Source organism: Stegodyphus dumicola, chromosome 2 (assembly GCF_044657685.1).
Source record: "Stegodyphus dumicola isolate Sdum_Otavi_A_Nest chromosome 2, ASM4465768v1".
Taxonomy (NCBI): Eukaryota; Metazoa; Arthropoda; class Arachnida; order Araneae; family Eresidae; genus Stegodyphus; species Stegodyphus dumicola.
In genome coordinates this window covers 151,992,741-152,019,409 of record NC_140769.1, presented here as the reverse complement: position 1 = coordinate 152,019,409, position 26,669 = coordinate 151,992,741, and the positions used below count along the sequence as shown (strand labels likewise).

The 26,669-nt window shown below is 33.6% G+C and overlaps 1 protein-coding gene across 2 annotated transcripts in view; it reads left to right on the top strand.

Annotated features, from left to right (window-relative positions):
* Positions 1–26,669, top strand: part of Nost (Nostrin) — a 203,996-nt gene that overhangs the window by 118,110 nt on the left and 59,217 nt on the right. For both annotated transcript variants that reach the window (XM_085811282.1, XM_085811281.1), the window contains exons 3-4: positions 24,906–24,986; positions 25,091–25,153. In XM_085811282.1, the coding sequence (XP_085667408.1) occupies positions 24,906–24,986; positions 25,091–25,153 (144 nt within the window). The remainder of the gene's footprint in view (positions 1–24,905; positions 24,987–25,090; positions 25,154–26,669) is intronic.

Here is a 26,669-nt window from a genome sequence, read left to right as displayed (position 1 = left end):
ATTTTGTTCATTTCATTAATCTTATTCTTAAGGCAGGGTGGGGGGTCTTCTTTATAAGAAATAGTATTTTTTTTCGACATATACTGAGATTTGTACCATAGTAAAGAGCCTTTGCCAAGATGTCCTGAATATGTTTCACTTGATATGGAAAAGAAATGAGATAAAAATATATGGTATTTCAAAATTTCTATCATAGAAAATTTAAAGGAGGCGTGAAACGAGTAAAAGTAGTTTCTCTACATTTTTTTTAGTAACTTTTCCAGCCTGTTCTAGTGAAAGCCAAATTATTTTTCTTGAAATTATTATTATTTTTTTCTATAAATATTAACAATTCCCCAAAATTGTTTCAGATATTCAATAACTATATTAAATTAAAACGAGATTTATTTTCTACAATTGTGCTTGGTAGAATTATTTTCTTCAGTTATAGTCAATTGCCCAACTTCTGGTTTAAAATGTGACCGTTGTTTGTGAAACCAATGTGGGAGCAAGCTAACTTTGGCAACTTGGGGATGGAAACTTTGAAACATTATCGAACTCTTTTTAACAACTAATACACTTTAATTGAGTTTTTCTAGTTGCTTACATGTTAATGTAAAACTCTTGAAACAGATTCCAAAGGGTCTTTTCCGAAGGTGGGCCCCTTGGAGAATATGACCATGTGGTCTTATTCTCCAAGGGGCCCACCTTCGGAAAAGACCCTTAAGTGGTTAAGGTCTCAGACATATTGTCCAGTTTTAGAAGTTATCACCATAAACGATTACAATGTGTTTATTATCGAAATATATATGCTGTGTTGCAGTATTGCTGCAGATGTTTCCAATAAGTGAAATTCATATATTAATATTACGGATTTGAAATAAACGGTACTTATGTATTAAGGCAACTACCTTAGTAGAAGTCGCCAAATTTACAGAATGTACCAAACTCCGTCAACCATGCTCATTACTGACTTCAGTCAAGCAACGCTGCCATTTTCGTATGCGTTCTTTATTGTTGTATTCCAAGTTCCAACGGCTTTTATAAACAAATCGTGATATTTTTGGGCTTAAACTTAGTTTTAAAATATGAGCTTGTGAGTTTGTAGCAATGGAAGAAACTACAGTAATATTTTTACACGATTACATAATTTTGCTGAAAATTTTCTAAAGGGAACAACGAGGAAATGCGTTTCTCTGCAATTCTGTGATGATTTCTTAAGCGAAAACAGATCGCTGTGCACTTCGAGAGAAGAATAGGGAAAGGAAAAAAAAAAAAAAAAAGCAAAAAAATTACAGAAAGATTTGAAGAAGACTGTAAATGTTTTACTTTTTTTTTAATGTATCACGTTGAAGTATGTTTTCTTTTCATAGGATGAGAATGTTTACCCGACTTAGGATAAATATCGATAGTTTGGGAATCTTTCTAAAAAATGCACGAAAACCGCCAACTTGCATCCGATAAGTAACTTTTACCTTCAAAATCGTAAAAACAATCTTGTATTAGCGTAGGTATAATGAAACACTCAATCGATTTCGAGGGCAGCTAAAGGTCCCTCCTCATCAGAAGAAAGAAATACCTAGAAAGAAGAAAATAAAGGAGAAGGAGTCACAGAAACATGTGGTCCTTATCAGCACTGCACGTGGTTATAACTAGATTTTTAATCAGAGTTGCATTGGCCGCCTACTTTTACTGAGACAGGCTATCTGATCGAGCATGAAAAATTAGCGAAGTTAAAATAGGGAGCGAGGGGCAAATGCACCTTGCGCTCAAAATCTGAACTTCAAATAATGGAAAGCAACCACTGAACGGATTTTTATACCCTCTGGTAGTACCAAACGCAAGGAGGTAACGCCATCTATCGACAAAAATAACTCAATTAAGATAGTAAAATTTTAAATGCATTAGGAAGGACTGGATTGGATTTCTCTTCTAATCTAACTTTTACCTTTTCATCATTTTATAAAATTGCCAAATTGCACCAAAGTAGTTGCGTTAATATGTAAATACCAAATAAACATGATAGTACTGGTTATGGATAAATTCTTGCTCTCTTTCGCCCAATTCTGTACTATTCAATTTTTTTAATTTTCTAGACATATCATAATTTTCTAAATATACTATTTCATTAAAAATGAAATACATGTTATCAAATAATTTTCTGCCAAAATATTTTGCTTCGAAAATTAAGATTTCCTTCACGCGTTATCATTCTAGAGTATTTTCAAAGTGGGATCCCATTTAAATTCTTCAAATGATCTAATTTCTCTGTCTATGTTCCAAGTATAAAATCCAGCTAGTGTAGAAGTTCAGAAATATTTTTCACAAACCGATCTTTTTGTGGATTTCGCGAATTTCCAGAAACGTATATCTAAAGAGCAAGAAATCGTCAAAAGCATCTACGTGAACATTTAGAATACACTAACAAAATTCATGTCAGTTATGTTTACAAAATCCATAGTTTTTCCCAGGAAATATCCTGAAGCGGGCGCCCATGTTCTCTGCAAACTTTTCTTCAGAAAGTGCTTGAAAGTGTGTTTACTGTTATTTCGTTTGCTTTACTCGTGTAGTGCTTTATTCATCGAGAGAATTTAGGGGTTATTTTGGTATTGATGTTTTTTAAACCTCGCATAACCTCGACATACTTGCTTTTCATATTAATACTTCGCGAATGTTTACTGATCCTCGTCACCAGTCGTACGTCCTCCGTGCACTTCCACATCCATAATTCATCATTAACATATTGTGAAGTGACACAAGGTTCGATCACTGTAAAAGTGCAACCTTGGCGACCACGCCGAGACATTGCGAAGGTTTTCGTTACAAGGTCACGACCAAGACGAATATTTGATGTCGTTACGCGAGAGTGAAAACAAAGGAAAATCTGCAGAATGAGTGCTTAAACCGTAGTACTTTCATTGCATGAAGCCATATCTCTGTAGCCTTTGTATGGTGTCTCGCACTGCATCTCTCTCTCTCTCTCTTTTTTTTTTTTTTTTTTTTTTTTTTTAAAGCAGGAGGGACAGAAAATTTTTAATTACTTTTTCGAATTGTGTTTAAGAAGTCTCGATAAAAACTATTGTTTAGGTTTGTTGTTGCACAATAATAATTTCACCACCAAATCTTGGTATTTTTCTAAATATACTTTAACATTAATCGAAGGCAGCTGGAAACAGCATTCTATGCTACTAAGCATGGCAGCATTCTATGCTATTAAAATCTGTAAGTTCGTAAGAAGCCATTTCGACCATTCTCATCTTCGTACGTCGTTAACCAGCCGAAATATTAATTAAAAACTCAGAAAACGCTAATTTTCGTGCTCATTTCTCCAAACGGCAACAGTCTGGATATAAGAATGCTTTATTTCGAAAACGTGTTTCCACTGTGGGCTTTTAAATTGTAGAGTATGTTAATAAAATTTTTTGTAAATTTTACAAAATATGAAATAAAAATAACATTGCCAAACATTAAATATATTATTATATGAAAGTAAGCAATTGCATGTGGCGTCTTTGTATGTCGAACATTTTTCGCTAATGTCAACATTTTGAATGAATAGCTCCCGTTGGCAACTTTTTTGTTTTCAGGTTAGGATAACTGACACGATATGTTATTGCCACGTTAATTCTTTTTAAAAAGATTTATGTATTCATCGTGAGCGAAAATTTTTATAGGACTTGCATTTCCCTAGTTGATGCTTTTACTGCGCAGGCCGTTTGGGCAAAGTCTTGCCATTTGTCAGACAGTATTGATACTGTTTCTCTTCTAGTGTAGTATTGATACTTGTTTGAAATAAGAGCTGCTTTGCTTCCTCCCGGGATTAAAACGTACGAAAAGTGAACTCCGGTGGTCTCCATCTGAAATAAAACACTGTTGCGGATATTTATTATTCAAGCCTGAAATTTTGTATTCTTAAAAAACAATCATCACAAAATTGGTGCAGTAATCTATGTCCTCTATTATTCTCAGACCCAAAAATAGTAAAAATAGATCTTGCTAACATTTTTGCCTGCGGCCCCGAATCTGTAAAAACAGTGAAGTTTTATAAAAATAATCATTAAACTAATCTATTATTATTATTATTATAAACTTATTCAGCTAGCTGGGAAGTTTTATTCAGTTAAATATGTTTTCTGTTACTGATTTTAAGTCAAAATAAGTGTGCATTAAAAATGAAAGAGGTTTCATTATTATTATTATAAAATTTCGATATTTTGTAATGGTAGTATCTACATGCGCATATACATAAATTTATAGCTATTCTAATTGTAGAAGAGAATTATTTTTTAGTTTTATAATTTTAGTAATATGAAGGGCATTCGATTTAAGCAATCTTATGCGTTTTACGAAGAAAGAATCATCGTTAGCGTTTCAGACATTTTTATCGAAACCGTTCTTTGCTGTTATTTAAGGAAATGAAACCATACAAGCAGGCATTTTCTGGTATAGTATCTTCTTTATTATCATACATTTATTTCATTTGGTAGTGCAAAACACATTTTTTCATGAAAACGAAGCATTCCGAGAAAATATTATAAATTCGCATTCAACTTAAATTTCCATTAACGTTGAGAAATTTTGTTTTATGCACTTTAGATAAAAAGCAGGGGAGAACGAAGTCCATTTAAAATTCATAAATGAGTGTTTGTAAATATTCTCCCATAGAGTGGTGGGTTAGCAGTAAAATTAGTGGTGTGTTGTCGTTGTTACCGATCTCACTTTGTAGAGTTATTAGATTTTCTTGAAGCAGTAATACATGAAAAATGAGCAATGCCCCCACCGGGACTCAAAACATGGACCTCTTGAATACTCGCCGAGTGTGCTACCGTTACACCGCGAAGGCATGTTGGAATGAGGGAGGAAATACCTTATAACTTGTCTGACTAACGCCAGCACAAGCCCGCGACATTTATCGTGGCAAATGCGGCTGTCGCTGGCAAGATCATTAAGCACCGTATAGGTGACCGCAATCATCCTATATATGCGGTCTAGTCGTAAATTTACAACCCTTTTTTTCACGGTAAGGGATCTGAAAAGGAGGGGATAATCTTGCTCGGGGTTGTGAGAAAAATCTAACTTCTCTGCATTCAGTTTTATACAGAGTAAGATACAAATTGAATTCTTCGAATGAATGCAATTTTGTACAATGAAAATGTATTCTTGAGCCATAAACTGTAAGGCAAATAACGTCTTTTTTCTAAAGCCATAGGAATAGAAAGACAGATATTTTGTTACATCAATGAATTCGTAGTAAATATTGAGATTTTCATTTCGAATGCTATGTACCCATGTATGCTAAGTATCTGAGAAAATAGTCTGAACCCAAATGGTTTTCTATTTTATCACGCCTAAGGACTGTTTTTTAATTACATTGTGGTCGCTGCTTTTTGGTTAATTTTCTAATGACATATAAGCATTAAATTGTTTTTACTTGAGATTTCTGAATAAAATAACGCAAACTAAACTGCAGAAAATTCTTCAGAATGAAGTTAATAATACTGAAAAATTCATTATTGATGGACCTTTTTGGTTTTATATGTCGTAGTTAATAAGGAATCCTTAAATTATATATATCTATGTATAGGTATATATAAATGGAACAAAATATAGAACAAGGTATAAAATAACAAAGAAAAATATCTTTAATATACAATGTTCATTACCATACGTATATTTATGCAATATCAATGTAAATGGTTAGCTGGGTTTCGTACATGTATAATTTATTTTTATATTTTGTATTATATTCAGTATTGTATACGTATCTGAAGTTTAATTTTACTTCTTCTCCTTTTGTTTTACGACTTAAAGTGAGAAAGAATTGTTAGGGCTTTTATAGGGATTAAATTATATACAATCAATTAAGATCCGGCTTTTCCTTTCTTTTAATAATTACATATATAATATATTATTTTATAAGTATACATAAAATATAACAGTTTTTTAAGCTACATATCTATATATCTATTGTTTGGTCTGGTTTGTTTGATTATAGCAAAGCATTTGACAGCTATTTGCGTGAGGGTAAGGATGCCTCGTGGAGAACTTTCTAAGCAAAACTGACTCGTATGCACGTTACACATGAGAAAAACCACGAAAACGCCAATACAGCCATTACGGTCATCGGGATTTGAACCCCGGGGTCGACCTACCAGTGTTCAACGACTTTACCGCTCAGCCGCTGGTGAGCCATCCATACATATACATCCAAACATATACATTCAATTATATTTACATGTCGTTTATAAAGTATAAGCGAGGGCAATTTGGAATGATGGAATGGAAAGATCGATTTGTTAATTCATTCTTAGTTTCAAATCGGATGAATGGACTCGGGGGGGAAAAAAAGGCACAATAAAATACGGTCACTGAACTAAAGTGAGCTATGGAAATCTTAACGAAGTTTTCATGTTTTATCTTATGAAAACAAATGCATATTTTATCAATGAATATTTTATCAATGAAAACAAAATATAATCCCCAAAAGTGCATACTAATATTTTTAAACTGTTTAATAAATACATAAGAGAGCACTTCGAAACTTTTCGCATCCTATATAATTTGTCTCCATTCTAGTACCATGTACACTGCTCAAAAAAAAAAAGGGGGGGACAGTGCTATATCTCCCGTTCTACTGGGCCGATTGACAAAATTCAAGCTGCGTTTTTCATGTCTCGAAAGCGCGACTTAGGATATATATTAGATTTATATATAGCACTATTCTAACATAGGTATTTTGACACAAAATCGGACTTTTTCTGAATTAACATACCAATTTTTTCCATATTTCGATTCTACGACTCAAATTATGCCAGAATACCAAGTTTTGTAAAAATCGTACGAGTAGTTTTTAAAATATTAGCTCTCAAAATTTTAGCCCCTCAATGTTAATGGAGTTTGGCAAATATTAATTAATATCTCTTTTTTGATTAAACTTTTTTGATTTTTTTCTCTCACATTTCGAAATTTAGGTTCATTCCAAATAAAATTAACCCATTTTTTGTGTTTTATTTTTTAAATTTCTATTTTTAAATAATTCTTATAAATTTTTCGAAAAAAATTTCAATTATAACCTATAAAATTTTTACCTTCATCTTAAAGTAGGTGTATTTTTAAGCATATCTGCAAAAAATTAGACTTTTTTATTCAAAATTTTCTAAGATATACACAAATTTACATATTTTCGCGTTTTGAAATTTGGAATCTTTTTTTTTTTTTTTTTGAGCGATAATAACGCCAAATGAGGTCTATGGATTTTTGTTACATTGAATTGCCACAGCTATTTTTAACCTTAAATTTCAAGTAAAATTTTACGGAGAATTAATTATATGACATTTTCCCCTCAATAATGCGTAATAAATATTTATTAATACTATATGAAAAGCTATTTTTTTAAATAATTTTGAAATATTTTTTTTTTTTAATTTCTCTCTCTCTCTCTCTCTCTTTTTTTTTTTTTTTTTTTTTTTTTTTTTTTTCGTTTAAATCGAATTGTCTAAAACTGAGAATTTGCGTTTGATGTTTATTTGAATTTTATGACATTAACTGCATAATTTATTTCTAAACAAACTGATGCTTTTGAAGTGGCTGAAAGAGCGGCTGCTACTATCATCCATATTTTTAAAGCACAGTATATTTTTATAGAAACATAAGATTTAGAATAATCATTTTTATAAAAGTCAAATTATGATATAAACATACAACCCTCTAGAGACTGAATTAATGGAAGTCCAATAGTTATGTAGAAATGATCTGCAGCTACTTAATCGCTGGATAAGTCAGCAGATTATGTGGACAAGTAAGAATAATTATATAAACGACAACCAACATTCTGGATTCAATTAACAACGAGGATACGATGTTTATTAAATGAATTCAAGAAGTTTAAACCTAAAATGTATTTTTGTGCGTAGGCGTATTTTCATTATATCCTTAAAATTCTAATTTAGAATGTAATTGTCAAGAACTGAATCCTAATCATCAGTAATATAATAAGTAATTATTACAGTTATTAATAAATCCTTCATATAAAGTAATTGCAAATATTTTAAAAAACTTTCTGTCTGAATGCAAATATTTTTCTGTGCAAATATTTTTAATTTTATATTAATCAAGATTGCACACCATATTATTTATTTGCACTTCAATTCTTAACGTCAGTTCTAGTAGAAGTTACAAATCAATTATATTTAATTAAGAATTGGATTGGATTATTTAATTGTGGCAAAGCACACGAAGGCTATCTGCGCAAAGGGAGGGATGCCTTCGTGGAGGACTTTCTAAGGGAAACTAGCTCGTATACACGTTACACATGGGGAAAACCACGAAAACACCCATGCGGCCGGCCCGTTCGTGGGATTCGAACCTCGAACCGAACTACCAGGGTTTTCACCGCTCGGCCGCTGGTGGGCTATTTAATTAAGGAATGACCATCTAAGTTTAGAAACAGCGTACCGTAACAGCAATTCAATTATTGGCGCCGTATCTTTCATGTTACTCCCGATTGGCAAGCTACATGATTTTTAATGAGTATTCGGGTTTTGCTAGTAACTACACTTGGAAATCGCGCTTAAACTAGGTTAGTTGGTTATATGAACATAGAAAGAACATGGGATCTATTTGACTAAGATGCTTTCATAGAGAACCTTTTTAAAGAGAACCTAAAAAACTACGAAAACCAACTATGCAGCCTGGGTTAGACTTCGCAACAAACAATTAGTATTTAACAATCTTTCAAATGCTAGGCAACTGGTGAGGCTCCAATTTAATGTTTTATTTGTAAATATTTAAAATATTGTTGTATTCTTAGACACAAAAAGGAGAATTTAAGTTTTATTTAAGTTTTGTTAACTCGTTAGTAAACTACCAAGCCGTAGTGCAAAAGAATATTCAATTTCTTTTGCAATAATTGTATTCGCTTAATATTCTTGGAATATGAGCTGAAGAAGGAACGTTCTCGGAAGATTAAAGAAGTGTTTAAATCCAGCGATATTAGGTTTGTCTTACAAGCTCAGGATCAAAACGATTCTGCAATTGCCCGAGTAGTTGACTTGTAAATGGCTGTGAATTAAGCAGATGACTTTTAATCTTACGTTTTCAGTCAGAAAACGTTATAAAAAAAAAAAAACTTTGTATTGCATGGCAATGCATCTTTTCATTATTCAATAACCAGTCTGTGTTCCGAAAATAAGTATGTGTATTCATTCAATCGTCCTGCATGTTCTTCAAATTTGTCTTCTTGTGATTTTTTTTCTTTCCCAAAAACTAAAGTTGCCTCTCAAAGGAAAGTTTTTTGACATTGAAGAGACAAAAGGAGTATGACATCTACTTTTAGAGGCATGTCAAAAACAGATCTCTACAAGCCTTCTCTTCTATTACATGCTGTGCAGTCAGACAAATGTTGCATCAGCGTAAATTCTATGATCTATTTTTATTACACTCTGATTACTTTATTAACATACAGTGAATATATACTAAATCTTTTTCTTTTAGCTTGAGTAATTCGGAATTTTTGACGGAATTGTTGTAGGAACTAGGACTTAGAGGATAAGTCAGGATAAGTCAAATTAAATATTTCGATAACCCAATAAATTCAAGGTCGAAGTTTCAATATTTTATTTTCGGAGGGAGGGGAAATTTTTTCAGTTTTGGTCCATTATCTTAAGTATATTTGCTTCGATTCTTTATTTTCCATAAAAGCGAAAAATTTACGCATGGTATACATATAGCGCATAGCTTTAAATTAAAATTTAATAATATACAGAGTGGTTACAATTAAAGTTCCACATTGAAACGGTCATAAAAGGAAAACTACTGGATCAAATGTTATCAAACCTGGTAATCGTGTAAAGGAGGTCATGGGAATTTATTTTCCGCGAAAAAAAGGAAGTTCGAAACCTCACCACCAGGGGGAAATTGGCGCTGTATGCAATATTGTTAAACGAAATATGGGTGGGAATCTAACTAAACCTTTTGTTACATGGTTTTAATATGTTATATACCCTTAAGAAACTTTGAAGTAGGCAAATTACCATTTAAATGCGTTAAATTCGATAAAAGTCGAGTTCGCCATCCGTGAAAGTGAGAAATTCGTCCGTGAAAACCACGAATCAGCGATTAGAAAATGTGAGATCGCAAATCACTCGCACAAGTGCGTACAATCTGGAAATCGTTTTCTTACAGATCGCTAATTTGTAATTTTTGAAACCTGAATTCGGCCCTAAAACATGAAGATTCAAAACGCTTTTAATCGATTTGTGCCAAAGAAATCCCTCATGTTATCTACCTAGTTCCATTGCATTCTCCTACTGCATTCGATTGCATAGCAGTCATTCCACACTGTCTGGTTTTATAGCTGAACCATTTTTCTCTGAAGAGAAGTCGACAGCTGGATCACTGTGATTGCACCTCGCTTAGAGTCAATGTTAAAATGTTTTCGTGATACATGGACTACAGTAACGTGGTATTTTAGATACTAGGATTTTTATGCAAGGCTGGATCCCACCTCACATGTATCGCACAGTTACTTAGGCAACATTTAACGAATGAACGTCTTATAAGCCAACACTTCCCCTCTTCCCACCAGACCTCATCCTCTGTGACTTTTGGCTATGGGGTTATTTCAAAAGCACTGTTTATGGTGATAATCTAAACAATTTGGGAGAAATGAAAAATGTGATACACTGACATGTCCGGAACATTCCTTCTGATATGCTGAGAGTTGCTGTTGAGAATGCAGTAACAGGATTTAACTTGCTTTCGGAAAATGCTGGACGCTACATTGAACATGCTTTGTAACACGTTTCGGAAAATATTAAACACATTTTAAACAGATGTTTTCGTGTCTTATTTCATTTAACAATATTGTATACAACGCCATTTTCCCCTGATGGTGAGTTTTTGAACTCTTTTTTTTTTTTTCCGCGGAAAATAAATTCTCATAACCTCCTTTACACGATTCCCAAGTTTGATAACATTTGGTCCGGTAGGTTTCCTTTTATGACCATTTCAAATTGAAACTTTAATTATAACCACCATGTAAATTAAGCTTTAAAAGTTTGACAGTTTGGTTCAAGTCCCAACTTTAAATATATATATATATATAATCTTTTATATTAATCCTCTTAGAAAGAATGTTTTAAGAAGCTAATTTTTCTCTCGCAAAGCTAATTTTTCTTTCTTATAGATTGTATAAAAAAATGATCTTTAATATGATTTAGATTGTTTCAGCCGATATAAGAATCGGGTTACTCGGTGGTACAGAATAAACCCTGCTGGACTGTTTTATTTCTTTGTCATTTAGCAAAAATCTTTTAATTAAAATATTTATCCTTTGGACTTCGCTTTATTTATAGTTAAAATGACTTGAAAATGAAAAGCTGTCTTCAGCTGAAACGCAATTCATGTAATTGATATTTTAAAAAATTGACAAGAATGCAAAATTTATGGAAGTCTAGCAATCGAAAAATCTTAATTTTCTTGTGTGAGCACTGAAAATAACTGTAGAAAGAAATAAGAAAATTAGGGAGAAAAGTAAGCAAACATTTGCAGGGAAATTTGGCTGTCAGATATACCAAAATGTTTCAAAAAGTTGGACGCTTTTGAATATACTTTCAGGATACTTCAAAGAATTTAGGCGTTCAAAGAGAAAACACTTGGACGTGTACACCAGCAAATACCATCAATTGAGCTTGTGTTAGCAGAAAAGACGAAAACGATATCATTGCAGATTAAAGTGAAGAGCGACTGGTTTTAAACTATATGGTTGTATAAATTTAAATTACATTATAGAACATCATATCGTATCATAAATGGAGAATCCCGTGATTTTCTCAATCGAATTATTTGAAGATTCAGGAGTTTATCCAGTATTGTATGTGAATGTCACCTAAAGGCGTTTTTTTCCCCTCCTGATGAAACAGCGGTCGAGCGGTAAAGTCGCTGAACACTGGTAGTTCAGTCCGAGGTTCAAATCCCGCGAACGGGCTGGCTGCATGCGTGTTTTCGTGGTTTTCCCCATGTGTAACGTGTATGCGAGCGAGTTTCCCTTAGAAAGTCCTCCACGAAGGCATCCCTTCCCTTAGGCAGATAGTCCTAGTGTGCTTTGTCATAATTAAATAAACCAAAACCTTTTGATGAAACCAGTCTTTCCTTTCATCTCATACCTTCAAAATGTTTAGCCTCTAAAGACTGATAAAGGCTCTGACGAAATACTTCGTGAAGAACTTTATAAGGGAAATCAGCTGTCATACGCGGTACACATGAGAAAATCCACGAAAACGCCCATGCAACCAGCCCGTTTACCGGGGTTCGAACCCCGGAGTGAACTACCAGTGTTCAGCGACTTTACTGCACGACCGTTTGTGGTCCTTTATGAAATGGAAGGCGATAACTTTATTTAAAATGATTGTTAAAAATACCAAAATGTTTCAAAAAGTTGAATACTTTTTAATATACTTGCAGAATGCTTAAAGAAAAAGAGAAGAAAAAATAAACTTTTTCGTAAAATTTAGTATTTGTATTTTTTTTAATTTAAAACTTTTTAATCTTATGATATTTGATTCTTGCGATTTCAAAAATAAAATATTTGACTAAAATATGAATAACATTTTAAGAAACCAAATGTAGGATAAAATTGTGTAAAGCAATGGGCACAATGATAAAACTGTTTAAAGCAGTGTAAGCAAGTCATCCTAAGTTAAAATGTCGGTTATACATATCTCATATTTATATATATCTTTTCTGAATGGAACATTGAAAGGCGTGTAAAACTGTGCTTTACTGTATTTTCTCTTTTAATATATGCAGTTTTCAAACGCATCGTAGTCTGGGTTTATTCTTCGTAGTCTGGGTATTCTTCCGAAAGAAACGCAATTCAAATAAATAAAACAAATTCTGGACAATTGATATTAATAAATATATTTAAAATGCTCAGTTAGAAGGAATAAATAGAAAATTTTAAAACAATTATCTGAAGAGACAATGCAACACAAACAATTAAAATAAAAGTATAAAAATTTAAAAATTACCTAAAATAATAACTATGACAAAAAAATATATATAAAGAAAACTATTTGAAAAAAAAAAAAAAATAAACGCTGCACCTTTTTTTGCACAGTTCGAATAGGTAAATAGAAATTTTTAAAACAGTTATTCGAAAAAAAAAAAACATGCAACTTAAACAATTAAAATGAAATTCAAAAAAGAAAAAATTACTTAAAATAATAAGTTATAATTAAAAATATAATATAAAGAATATTATTTTCAAAAAAGGAACGATGGTGACTTTTTTTCTCTCACGGGAAAGGAAACTAGACTGCCATATATTAAGAAGTTCGCCAAGTGAACTATTCTTGGCGCAAACTGAAAAAAAAAGCGCCAACATAAATTTGTGAATTTCTCCGTAAATTTCGCTCCAAATTTTACAAAATATCATATTTAGGCGTAATTTGAGTTGTAAAATCGAAATATGTAAAAAAATTGGTATGTTATTTCAGAAAAAATCCGATTTTGTGTCAAAATACCTATGTTAGAATAGTGCTATATATAAATCTAATATATATCCGAAGTCGCGCTTTCGAGATATGAAGAACGCAATTTGAATTTTGTCAATCGGCCCAGTAGAACGGGAGATATTGAACTGTCTTTTTTTTTTTTTTTTTTTTTTTTTTTTTGAGCAGTGTACATCCTTCTACACATTACTGACTTACAGTGAAGAATAGAGAACTCTGTAGCTCCATTCAAGTTTTTATTCCTGATGTACTGTTACTGAATGAGACCTAAAAACACTTTTCCTTACAATATATCTCGCCTTATGATCCCTAACGCACCTGTTTATTTTTCCTTTCGCAATTAACGTCAATGTCCCCTTCCTGACCGCATTCGGGATGCCACCGACAGAACGACTTTAGCTCAGTCCCCCCTCCCCAATTTGATAGATAGCACCTGGGAGGGACGGGACCGATTGTCTCCGACCCCTCTTCCTGCCTTCACCACTTTCGGTAGGCCGCATAATTAAAGTGCCCTCATTCCGCACAGACACTATACATTTACAAATATCCACGCTTTCTCCGAGATTCGAGCCCTATCCCTTCGGTACGGCGGTCAGGGTCACTAACCACTATCCCAGTTGGTTGGCAAGTCAGTGGTTTTTCAATAAGTACTTAGTATATTGGATTGTACAAGAGTTTTTCACTTTTTCTTCTTAACATATTGTCATGTAGTTATGCTACATAACACTGTGTTGACGCTATGTTAAGAAGTGGCATGAAAATGTTAAGAATTGGCATTAAAATATCGCAACACGAAAAAGAGGTATGTCACAATAATCGATGCAATTCGAAACGGAGAATCTGATGAGATTAACGAGTTTTGAAGAACTAAATTATAAGTTTTAAGTTCTATGCAGACGTAACTGTTTTTAGTTGTCTCATCATTGTACATGAATGGCATTAAATGTAGTACATAGTATAAATATATATTAGAACTTATCAAAAATAAATAGCATATAAATAGCATTTCTAATGGAAAATACGGGGCGCATTTGTCAAAGTTGATAGGATCTACGGCGCCGTCAGTTCTGGGACCTAATTGGTCCAGCATTGAAAGATGAGAGACAACATGGGAACGTTATTGAAAAGGAAACAAAATGAATAGAAGAGACCATTGTTAACAGACAGAACGAAGTTCATTTTTCAACTAATATACCACGTTGGCGAAGTTCTTTAATTTGGACCGGAGATTCCTCTTCTCCTACAATTTCTTCAAATCATTAGTTGATATTATTGTAGAGAAGATAGTGTTTCTGTACGCTTTGAAGCGAAGTGCATTCCAGAATAATATGAAAAATATTAGATCTGATTTATCGCAAGGTTATGAACATGTATTTTATATCTGAAATTTAATAATAATTTGGAAATGTCCATTATTTTTGAAAGCTGGATTCGGATATATACCATACGAAATAAATATTCTGGCAAGAACTTTTGGCGCGAATTAATTTCATACCTGATTATTCCATCTAATCTGCCATTCGGGCTTAACTGCTTCCTATAACTTCATTTTTATTGTTTCGAAGAGAGTTTTCGTAATGAAGTCAATACTGCGGGTTTTCAGCCATCTTAGCTAATATATCAGCTTTTTATTTCCAAGAGCCCCCACCCCCACCACCACCACCACCACCAAGAGAGTTTTATTTCCAAGAGGGTGAAAGGTGAAAGCAGAGTTTTCTGTTGAACTCTCTTTGATGATTAGATATTTAATTTTTTCGTCTAATACTGTTCTTGTTCTGAACCCAGAAAAGTCTTTCAAGTGGCTTTGCCATCCTAACTATCTTCTTCATTAACTGATAATTTTCGCAGTGCTGAAAATCCAGTTTAGAGGCATAAGTGGGTGGGTCACCAGAATTTTACCATTGGCTGTGCAGGTATAGTCCCACTGCTGTAACTGTGCAACTCCGTCCCAGTTTTGATGGAAAATACCTTAGGGGACCGATAAGAGAATCTGTTACCCTTCTTCTCTTACTATCAAACTTCTCGAAAGGACTTTCGGCTCGCCAAAATTTTAAATGCCACCGTGTCGTACAGACATTAAGCCCTTTTTTCGTATTTCCTGCTTTGACAAACCTAATGACTCTACAACTGTGCCGATCAGGGCGGCCTCCAATTTATAGAATAAGTTACAAATGAAATTTTAGCATTTGCCCAAAGATAAGAAGAACAATTTTAATAGTATTAGCTCAAACAAGTTCGGTTTCCCATGAAATACCGATGAATTCTAAAGCTTAGTCAAACAAATAAACATATTGACAAATCAAATAACACTTGCAATTACGCGAAGCAACAACCTTGTGTTTGGCATAGATATTAATCAAGACTTTATCAATTTCAAGAGCGAAAAGTGCAGTCCCTCTTCGTCAGGAGCAAATAACATATTTTACGTCTCTTTCTTAAAAGTAATAAACATATTATATAAAGTTGACGCAGCAAATAGAAGTAGAGCTTAGCCTTGTGCCTATGCTTATTTCGTATTGATATGCTGTATCTTTGTCGATTATGCTGGAAGGATGCTATGGATTTAATACTGGCAGCGTGTTTTATAATATGTTACGACTGTGCGTGAGGGAGACGCCTTTGAAAAAAATTCTCTTTCAAACTACTAAAGAGAAATTGCCAGTTTTTTTTTCTCTCGCTCTCTCTCTTTTTTTTTTTTTTTTTTTTTAAACACTACGCTAGGAAATTGTGCCAGGTAACGAGTACCTAGAGCTATGCTGCTGAAAAAAGAAAGAAGCTTGAAAAGGGCTGTGATATTCATTTTTTATGTAACATACTGACGCAAGCGAAATATTTTACGTCAGAATTAGTCAAGGAAGTATGACACATTATGAAGTGTATGTGGGAAATCCTCGTCTTTACCGCTTCCGCTGAAAGATTACCTTTCTATGACGCTTTTTTAAGTTAAACATGGGAATAATCGTAAATAATTGACTTACCTTACCCTCTTCTTTTCATAAATTGGTTTTCAGATATTTATTATTATTAGTTGAAAAGGGTCTTCAGATCCCGAATGGGCTATTAGTCTCAAAACGGCATTTTGCGTCGAAACACTTAAATTCGTTGTGTCACTTTTGAAATTATTGCCACCAAATATTATTGCCCTCTATTATATTTAAAGAAATTAAATAATGAATCTGTGCAAGTTTCTCGCATTTTGAAAAAACAACGGTATAGAGCCATCCAATTTAAATAACGTTGTCTACCACCCGAACATGGGCACCTGGAAGACCAAATTCTGAATTTGGAATTTGTTTTATTATCTATTTCTTATTTTCAAAAACTTTAACGAATTTTTGATTAACAAATTCAACGATTTCAAAGCGAGCAGTGACAGCACTGTACGGAATAAACATTTTTATATCCAGCTCCGCGAAACTGTCTGTCAGAAATTCTACAGATATGCTGTTTTTAAAAATTTTGTGATTTTTGCCTTTAAACGGAATTTTATGTGGCGTAAGCGCCAAGAATTTTTAATAAATATTCTTATAATATTTACTGAGAATACTGAATAAATAAAGTAAACGCACAAAACGGGAATAATAAAAAGGAAAAAAAGTTTTGGAAAGCCATCCTATTATGAAAACTGAACATTGATATGATAAACCGAGAACTGGGGGGGGGGGATGTATTCCAACACACAAATGTATTCCAACAAAAAAAAGGGGGGATGGGTTAGTAGGAGTTAGTGAGACAGCAGACTGGTAGATTACGAACCTAGAGAGAGCGAACAATACCTTAACAAGCCCTTGTGGGTGACAGTTAAAATTTGAAAAGTTTCATATTTTATTTTTTTAAATTTTATTTCTCATATTTTGTTTTAATTACTATGCAAACGTGTTCTTGCATAGAGTTTACGCAGGCATACCTCTCTTCATAATCTTGACACGATAAAAAATGTCTTTTCGCATGCATTAGCTTCTTGACAGTGTAAAGAAATGCAAACAGTAGCAAAGGTTGATATTTTCCGTGTACGCTCATTTATTTGTAACCAGGAGAGATAGATGAAGCCTACGTTTTATCGGATCCAAATAATAGCTGTTTCTCGAATCTTTCGAATTTTTTGTATAAGAATAATAAACGAATCTTATAATTCGATAAAAATTTTCAGTAACTAATTAAATTGTTTACATTTTTCCAGAACTTTTAAAAGTCGAAACAGATGTTGCGCGTCGATATTATTTTAGAGTTAATATAGATAAGAAATAAACATGGGACACTAGATTAGACCCACTAACCCAGAAAATTAAAAACGTAGCCTTCAAATCCGTCATGAGATGGCAGTGGTGTTCCAGGTCCACTGAAATTATGAGTCGCTTTTTCTTTTAAATGAACATCAATAAAAACCGATCTCTACAAAGTTTTGAGTGAAATTAATTTTTACTTCCTTAAACAAAGTAAAGGAAGTTTTGAAATCGTAAAAAATTTCGAGCATCATATTTTAAGGGGAATATCCATTTTAACAGTTCCCGAATTCATTTTGAGTATTTTATTTGCGTGATGTCTTTATGTATGTATAAGATAAAGAATTCTTTTTTCCAAAATGGATTGTAAAGTGAATTTAAAATGGAATTTATGTACACTGCGAAAAAAAAAAGGGAAAAAAAAAAAGAGAGAGAGAGAAAGAGAGATTTCTATATATCCCGTTCTATTAGGCGGATTGACGAAATTCAAATTGCGTTTTTCATGTCTCGAAAGCGCGACTTGGGATATATATTAGATTTATATATAGCACTGTTCTAATATAGGTATTTTGAAACAAAATCGGACCTTTTCTGAAATGACATGCCAATTTTTTTCTATATTTCAATTCTACGACTCAAATTATGTCTAAATATTAAATTTTGTAATATTTGGTGAGAACTTCACGGAGAAATTGAAAAATTTATCATAACACATTTTTTTTTTTTTTCAGTTTGCGCCAAGAGTAATTCACTTGGCGAACTACTTAATTTATAGCAACCTATTTTCCTTTCCTTTTGTTTCATTGCAGAAGAGCGGGGAAAAGTCATCCTTAATACATTCAAATAATTTTAAGCAAAGTGGGTAAACCACATTTGGCGTTATTATCGCTTATAACAAATAAGCCAAATTTCAAAACGCGCCAATATGTAAATTCATGTATACACTGGTGTGCAAAAATTAAGGACGAGACGGTTTTTTCAATATAACTTTGTACAAAAGCTTTCCAAATCAACACATTTAATACCATAAGATCCCCAATACGTAAGGACATGAGTAATGTAAGCAACACTTACTAAAAGAGAAATCAGAGGGATAAAAAGAAGCTTTATTGAAAACGTAGCATGGAGCGCAATGCGGCTGAAGGCCGAAACATCCCTCTGATGGGTGTCCAGCAAGAAACATCCGGTCTTTAATAGGGGATATGATCTCCCCTGACTGCTAGGCAGGTTTCACAGCGTCTGCCCATGCTGAGAATGAGGGTGTCAATGAGTTGTTGAGGCATTGCTGCGCATTCGTCTTGCAGCGCCAATCGAAGCTCCGGAATCGTTACTGGTGGTAAGGTACGAGCTGCCAAGCGTCTGCCTAGAAATTCCCATACATGGTCGATGGGATTGAGATACGGAGATCGTGCCGTCCAATCCATACGTTCAATATCCTCACTCTCTAAGAGCTGTTCGGCAGCTACTGTGCGATGACATGGTGCATTGTCGTCCATGAAAAGGAACTGCGGACCCATAGCGCCTCTAAAATGACGCACATATGGAAGAAGAATCTCGTTACAATAACGGGTCCCGTTGACTGAACCTGCGTCGAAGATGTGAAGGTCTGTAAGACTACCAAGCATGATGCCTCCCGAAACGAGAACACCGCCACCTCCATACCTGTCCCTTTCAATGATGTTCGAGGGATGATTGCGGCTTCCCCGCTCTCTCCAGATGAGTATGCGATGAGAATCGCTACTCAGACTGAATCTGCTCTCATCTGTAAAGAGTATTCGTCCCCATTCATTGTCTCTCCAATTCCGGTGTTCCCGGCACCACAGAGAACGCTTCTCCGATGGGCAGGCGTTAGAGGTACACACCGTACAGAGCGTCGTGCAAACAGACCACCACCGTGCAGTCTTTTGGCTACGGTAAAACGCGATATGGGTCGTCCAGTCGCCTGTGTCGTGTGTCTAGCGATTTCTCCCGCTGTCTGCCGCCTGTTTCTTCTGGTTTGTAAGGCAATATACCGGTCATCAGCGGGTGTGGTTCCTCGTGGAAGACCACTACTAAACCCCGGATAGCTGTTCCTGTAGTTTGAAATTGTCTCCAAAGTTGTGAAACGATGCTGTCAGCAATTCCTAACTCTGCAGCCACACTTGTCACACTGCGGCCTTCCTCCAACTTCCCAATGATTCGACCTCGGGTAAAAGCATCCAGATGTCGTCTAACAGATTGATTATTCGCCATTTCTCGCTGAGGCAGCAACTCGGTGTGATTTTAACTGCTATACATCGTGCAATCTCTTTGCCAGAAATACTGATCTTACACCGACAACATGCTTTATACTACTCAGACACTCCCCCATTACGTCTACCTGCATATCTGAGCATGTGCTACCGTACATCACCTTACTTAATCTCCTGATTGGTCTTTCTGTCCGCTCTGCCTCTTCGTTCAGCTGATATGCTAATTTTTCGACTTCGTCCTTAATTTTTGCACACCAGTGTATCTTTGAATTAACTTGGTAATTTTGAATTAAAAAAACTCTAGTTTTTTGCAGGTGTGCCTAGAAATACATATACTTTAAGATGATGTTAAAAATTTTATAGGTTATAATTCAAAATTGTTTTCGAAAAATTTATAAAAATTATTTTAAAATAGAAATTTTAAAAATGAATCATAAAAAATAGGCGAATTTTATTTGGAATGAACTTAAATTTCGAAATGTGAAAGGAAGAATCAAATAAGTTTAATAAAAAAGATATATTAATAAATATATACCAAATTGAATTAACATTGAGGACCTAAAATTTTTGAGAGCTAGATTTTGGAAAACTGCTCATGCGATTTTTACGAAACTTGGCAGTTTTGCGTAATTTGAGTCGTAGGATCGAAATATGGAAAAAAATTGTCATGTTATTCAGAAAAAGGTCCGATTTTTGTATCAAAATACCTATATTAGAACAACGGTATATATAAATCTTATATATATCTTAAGTGCGCTTTCAAGACATGAAAAACGCAATTTCAATTTCGTCAATCGGCCCAGTAGAACGGGAGCTATAGAACTGCTGTCCCCCTCTTTTTTGGGGGGGGTCAGTGTACGTATATCTCTTGCATAACTCAAAAACGGCTAGTCACAGAACGTTGAAATTTTGCATATGGCACTGTTATATCATCTAGTTGTGCATCTCCCTTTTTTATTGCAATCAACTATACCAGAAGTATTACGTGTATATCTACCTACCACCCTTACTCGGCTTAAAACTCCTTATACGGCCTTTATTTTCTCCAGCGTTGGTCGTAGTCGTAGACTTCAAAGAGTTTTAAATAAAAAGAGTTTTAAACGACGAAAATATTCATGTGTTGGCAATGTTAAATTAAAAAATAATAATAATAATAATTTTCGACAAATACGAAATCTAAATTTCGTGCTGTTTCCCGGTTCCTATACTTATATTTTGGACTTAGTTTTATACTCGTTATGAAAAAGTAGAAGTATAAGACAAAATTGATATATTTCATTTCAAAATTGATATATTTTATTGGGATATTTCATTTCAAAATTTGCAATTTTTGATGTCATTTTCAATTGGTATGGAGGAATTAGAAGTTAGAAAATTCCGAGGAATTAAGTTTAAATGAAATGCTGGAAAAAAAAATAAGTACATCATTTAGTAGGCCGTACAAGGAACTTATGCGGTGTCCACATCAGATTTTTTTGTGTTTTCCCCATTAGTTTTGTGTTGTGAATTGTACGCAGAGTACTACTATAAATTAAGTAATTATCTGTCTTCCAAGAACGAATTAACTCGTTTACATGAACTTTCACGGGGAAAATATTTTTATATAGCGAAATTTTCGGAGGACGAACGACATTTAGGAACGAATTAAATTCATGAACCAGAGAAGAACTAGCAATTTCAACTAGCAACATAATCTTATAAATTGATGAGAAACAATTAATATACATTTTTAGTGATTTTATTTTTTAATTATGTACTTATTGGACATAATTTACAATATATTTAACCGGTAATTTTTTCAAGTATTTACTATTAGTGTTATTTACAAAATTCGAATCGATCGAAAATCGATAAAAGAATAATCGCTTTTTCAGCTTGCAGGGTTTCCCTTAGTTCAATTAACCAATTATTCAAATTTTTGTTATCTTTCTGAACTCCTCGACTTCCCCTCGCATTTCCTCGCCAGGATCCAAATTTAATGTTATGTGAAGTGGGTATTTAAACGGGTGAATCTTGGAGTTTATTTAGAGCGTGTTTTCGCTAGTCAGCGCACGTTACGAGTCTGTCCTTGCTGTTATGCGGAGTTGCTGATACACCTTTTTTTTTGGCCATAATTATCACGCCGGGTAGGCTGTCGAATCAGCCTAGTGACCCTTAAACTTAAAGTGCTAGTCCAGCACTACTCTTTAGCCTTGAATTTATTGTGTAACCATTCTTATTAATTATAATGTGCAATTTATTGTGTAACCATCGCAAGTTGTCGGTGTTATTGTAAGCACGAAGTAAGTCTTTTCTGTCCAGATTTTGAATAATAATAAAGGGTTATTTTTACCCTTCTTCTGTGCTGGTATCATTTACGCCTGTGCGAGAAGTCGCCAGGTTCCTTAGGAGGATCTCGCAGAGTTTATGTGGTCAAAGAGAACACGATCCTACAAGCTAGTATGTATAAAGAATTTTGCTATGTTTCTCTTAAAGTATAAAATTCATTAAAGCACTGCTTTCTATATATACTTATTTAGTCATTTGGGTTGGGGGGATCTATCTTAGCATTTGAGATAAACTGATTCACAGCAATTAAAGCTTTCTGAGAATCTTTCGATGGACCCATTTTTTTAAAAAATGTTTTATTGTTTATAATTACGATAAAAATCGTCTGAAAAGTGAGTCACTGCGTTAAAGTTAATGACCGCAAAAATTCGCTCTCTTTCTCTCTCTTCCCCTATTCCCTTTTTTCCTAAAGCAGTGGAGGCGAACTAGTTCTCTGTAACCGTGGGATATACCCGATGGCATACCATTGATAAAATTATGTCAATAACCAAATCTTTTCACAACGATATCACTTTTCATTTCAAAAAATGACACCTACTCGAGTTCTGCAACTTCACTCCCAAAACATACTTGTAATATTTATTTTGCGAACCCTGTTTAAAAGCTTCGATTTGGCCTTTCTGATTATCATTTTCTGTTTATTTCTTTAATTCATTATTTCATAAAATATTCTGTTTTGTTTAATTAAAGTAAATGATTATTTTTTAGCCACCAGTAATTAGCGGAGTAGAGAATGTTTACTCATATTTAGAACGATTTTTCTCTATAAAGAATGAAAAAAAGCAAATGTTTTGAAATAAAATTTCTGACAACAGTTTATTATTTGAAATGACAAATATCATCTGCTACTTTAAAATTTATTCTTTTTTTCAAAATGGCCCATGTGAACAAGTTGTAAATTTCAGGATGCGTTTTTGCGCTTTTGGAAGAGAAGTATCCCTACTCCCTAATCAAAAACGTTGTGAAATGCATGTTATTAAAATTTATATAAGCAATATTAAATAAAAGCAATATTATTTATCGGAAAGGGAAAAACTGTCAATCATTACACATGGAATACTTCTACATGGAAAGAAGACTCCAAACGAATACCCAAAAAAGTATCTAATGTTTCTTATGTTTTTAAAGTTAAAAACGTTGCCAAAAGGAAATAATCCGCTGAATTGCAGAATCTTTAAATACATCTGTAGCAACAATAAATAAAATAACAAACTAAGATTTATAACTTTAAAAGCTAAAAAACATAATGTTCACCAGCTTTTGCCGAGGCATGTGGCTAAACACAGAATAACTTGTAGAATCCTGTATGAAAACTATTTTCCAGGATATAAATAGAAATACATTGTAACCCTTGATGAAGCACCTATGACTGCAATAAAAATGGTTTATTTTTTATCGAAAAAGAAGAGAAAAAAAATACACCAACATGGTTCCTTCGATACAAAGTTGCAGTAAAGAGTTTATGACTGCCACTAGATTCTCTTACAGTGGAAAATTAAAAATAAGAAGAGTGGGTAAAAAATGTTGCACTCAACTAATTTTAATTATAAAAATGTTTCAAGTATGTGAAAAATGTGAATATTTTGAATTGTATTAATAAAGTGCCATTTGGGGCAGGTTCTTCCCCCCCCCCAATTGTTAATTATTCTATTTTAACAAAATATTGGAATCTGAATTAAATTTCACGCGTAAATTGTAATATTAATGGCAAAATACTCGCATTATGTCTGTAGAGTCTCACTCAAAATTAATATTTCTAAATTCTCTATAAAGGCAAGAAAAATTATCTTACCTTTTCTATCATCCGTCGAGGATACATCCATTCTGATGACTGAAATATCTAAATCAAAGATTGTTCAAAATACTAACACTTCTGTGAAATATAAACAGATTATATTTATGTACATTTATATACAATTATTAGATTACGTTTTCATGAACATTATGCGCTTTCCTTCATACAATCTTTCTAGTTCTGGTTCTAGTTCTAGTTAGTTCTGGTTCTAGTTAGTTTCTTGTTCTGGTTCTAGTTCAATGCAAATCACAGTTCTATTTTCGTTTTTGTTTTGATTATTCTAGAGTTTAGATGTAACGGCGCTGATAGTCCAGAGTTTAGATGTAACAGTGTTCATCAAGTATGATTTTTTTCCTTATTCCATTACATCCATCCAACATTATCTAAAAAGTATAGGCAGTTTTTTAACGAGACGTATTTCTAATCTGTGTACTATGTCATTTGCTTCAGACATGAATGTCTGGACATGAGCCCCATTGGAGCAATTCGGAGAGTGAAAGATAGTGTGTTGCACAGTTTTAATCACTCTGCTAGTGAACCATAGCATTTGAAAGGTCGCTATCATAATCAAAATCATTATAAATTATCTGATTAATTAATTATAAACGATCTGTTCGGAATCCTTCACATCTAGAAGTGTAGAACTGATTTTGAACCAAAAAAAAAAAAAAAAGAAAGAAAGAAAGAAAGAAAGACTAAGAAGTAATTGCATAATTGCCATATAATTATTATTTCTTTTTCATATAATCATTATCCTTTATCAAATAAAGATAATATATAACTGCTTAATTTTGTCATTGTTTGATAGTAACTAACATTTTTTTTCTCTTATCTGTAGATCCGAATTAGAATTGAGCTATGCGAGAAGCTTATCGAAGTTAGCCACAAAAATTAATAAAGCAACTAAGCTCATCTTAGGGTGAGTTTTTGAAATCATAGTTTTTCTGATTTTATGACAGTTGATAACTGACTAATTTACTAATCTGTGAACTTACGTTGATGTTCAATTGTTTTTTATTGAAGGACAACCCAAAATGCTTGGCAAGAAGTGGCTCTTCAGATGGAAAATGAAGCTGACACACACAGGTATGTTTGATGAATGTTCCGTTCCAAACGAAATATAAATATTAAAGTATTTGTTTTATATTCAGATTTCCATGTTTGAAGGTAACTGAATGAAATATATACTTAATGACAGTACCAGTTTGTATTAGTTGTATAAATATAATTTCATACCCAGATTTTTCACATTTAAAAGTAATTTTATAAATTAATCGCTTGATAGCGGGGGTCATAACATGATTTTTCGTCACTCTTCTTAAGGTTAAACATTTGATAAATATTTTTTCTGAAATAGTCTTTGAATCATTCTCAAGAAGGTTTTGACTTTTAATTTAATTGTCTGTTGTCGTTGGTTTGTAACTAGAATTAAAGTCCTGCAGGCCTTACCAGACAGCGAGTTAGTACGTTAAACAACTCATAGAATATAAAAGATTATTTAAAATAACTTGTTTATTTCTGTCTTAAATTAAACCTAAAGGCACAATTTACGCTACAGACGGAACCACCACTTGTGACTGTTTAGATGAAGCCATAACAGGCAATTAACCTAGTGCACTCGATGGTCAGCATTTGATTTGATGCGGTAACTCGAGAGGTGATCTCGGTCACCACTAGGTTTGACGCGATAATTCGAGCGGTAACTATATTTATTTAGGTTTCGTTTGGGCAGTACCGCTTCGTGAGTGTTTTCAACAGTATATGTATATAAAACAACTGCTAGTCTTTAATCTTAAATACATTTTTAGATTTACTGTTATATGCACGCCTTCGATGTTAATTCGAACACCACAGTCGTGGCAATAGGAATACCATTTTCAAAGTTATGGGGCCAAATAAGCACAGAATACGATTAAAAAATTAGTTCAAGTGAAGCTGAGTTCGATTTTTCGTTGATGAAGAACGAAATTGCGTCTAAGACTACTTGATGACAGAGAGATGGAAACAGTACTGCAGACAGCGATGAACTAAGAGGGGTAAGAAATCAAAAACTCGTGATGTTGTTGTTGATATCTTGTGCATGTATTTCATCGAAGAATAGTTGCCAGAGCCTCAAGCAGGTTGGACTTCTACTTCCACCCCAATTTTGAGGGACAGCACTCCGGGGAGGGGGGTCCGAGGGTCTCCCCACCCCTCTCCCCTACCACCAAGCCACACGAAAGGACTTTCGGCTCGCCATATATTTAGTGCGCCCTAGCCGCAAAGACACTATACATCTACGTGTTTCCATATGTATTCTATGTGTCATGATATGCATTCTCGTGTGTGTTTTTATGTCTTTATGTTACGTAATTACGAGTGTGTTTTTATGCTTTTACTTTTAATTTTGTATATCTGTGTGTTTCAGCTTATAGGAGTCTTTTAGTGTTTTAATGCTATCCTTTATATTCTTTTTAAGTTACTTTGTGTTATTAACAACGTCCTATGTAAAAACTGCTTGACATCTAGCCCCTGTATGGCCATGTAAACTCCCGGTGCAGCCTTACGGGGCTCCAGCGATTTGCTTCTTCGAGATAGTGGAGGACGTGGGACATATGCCTGT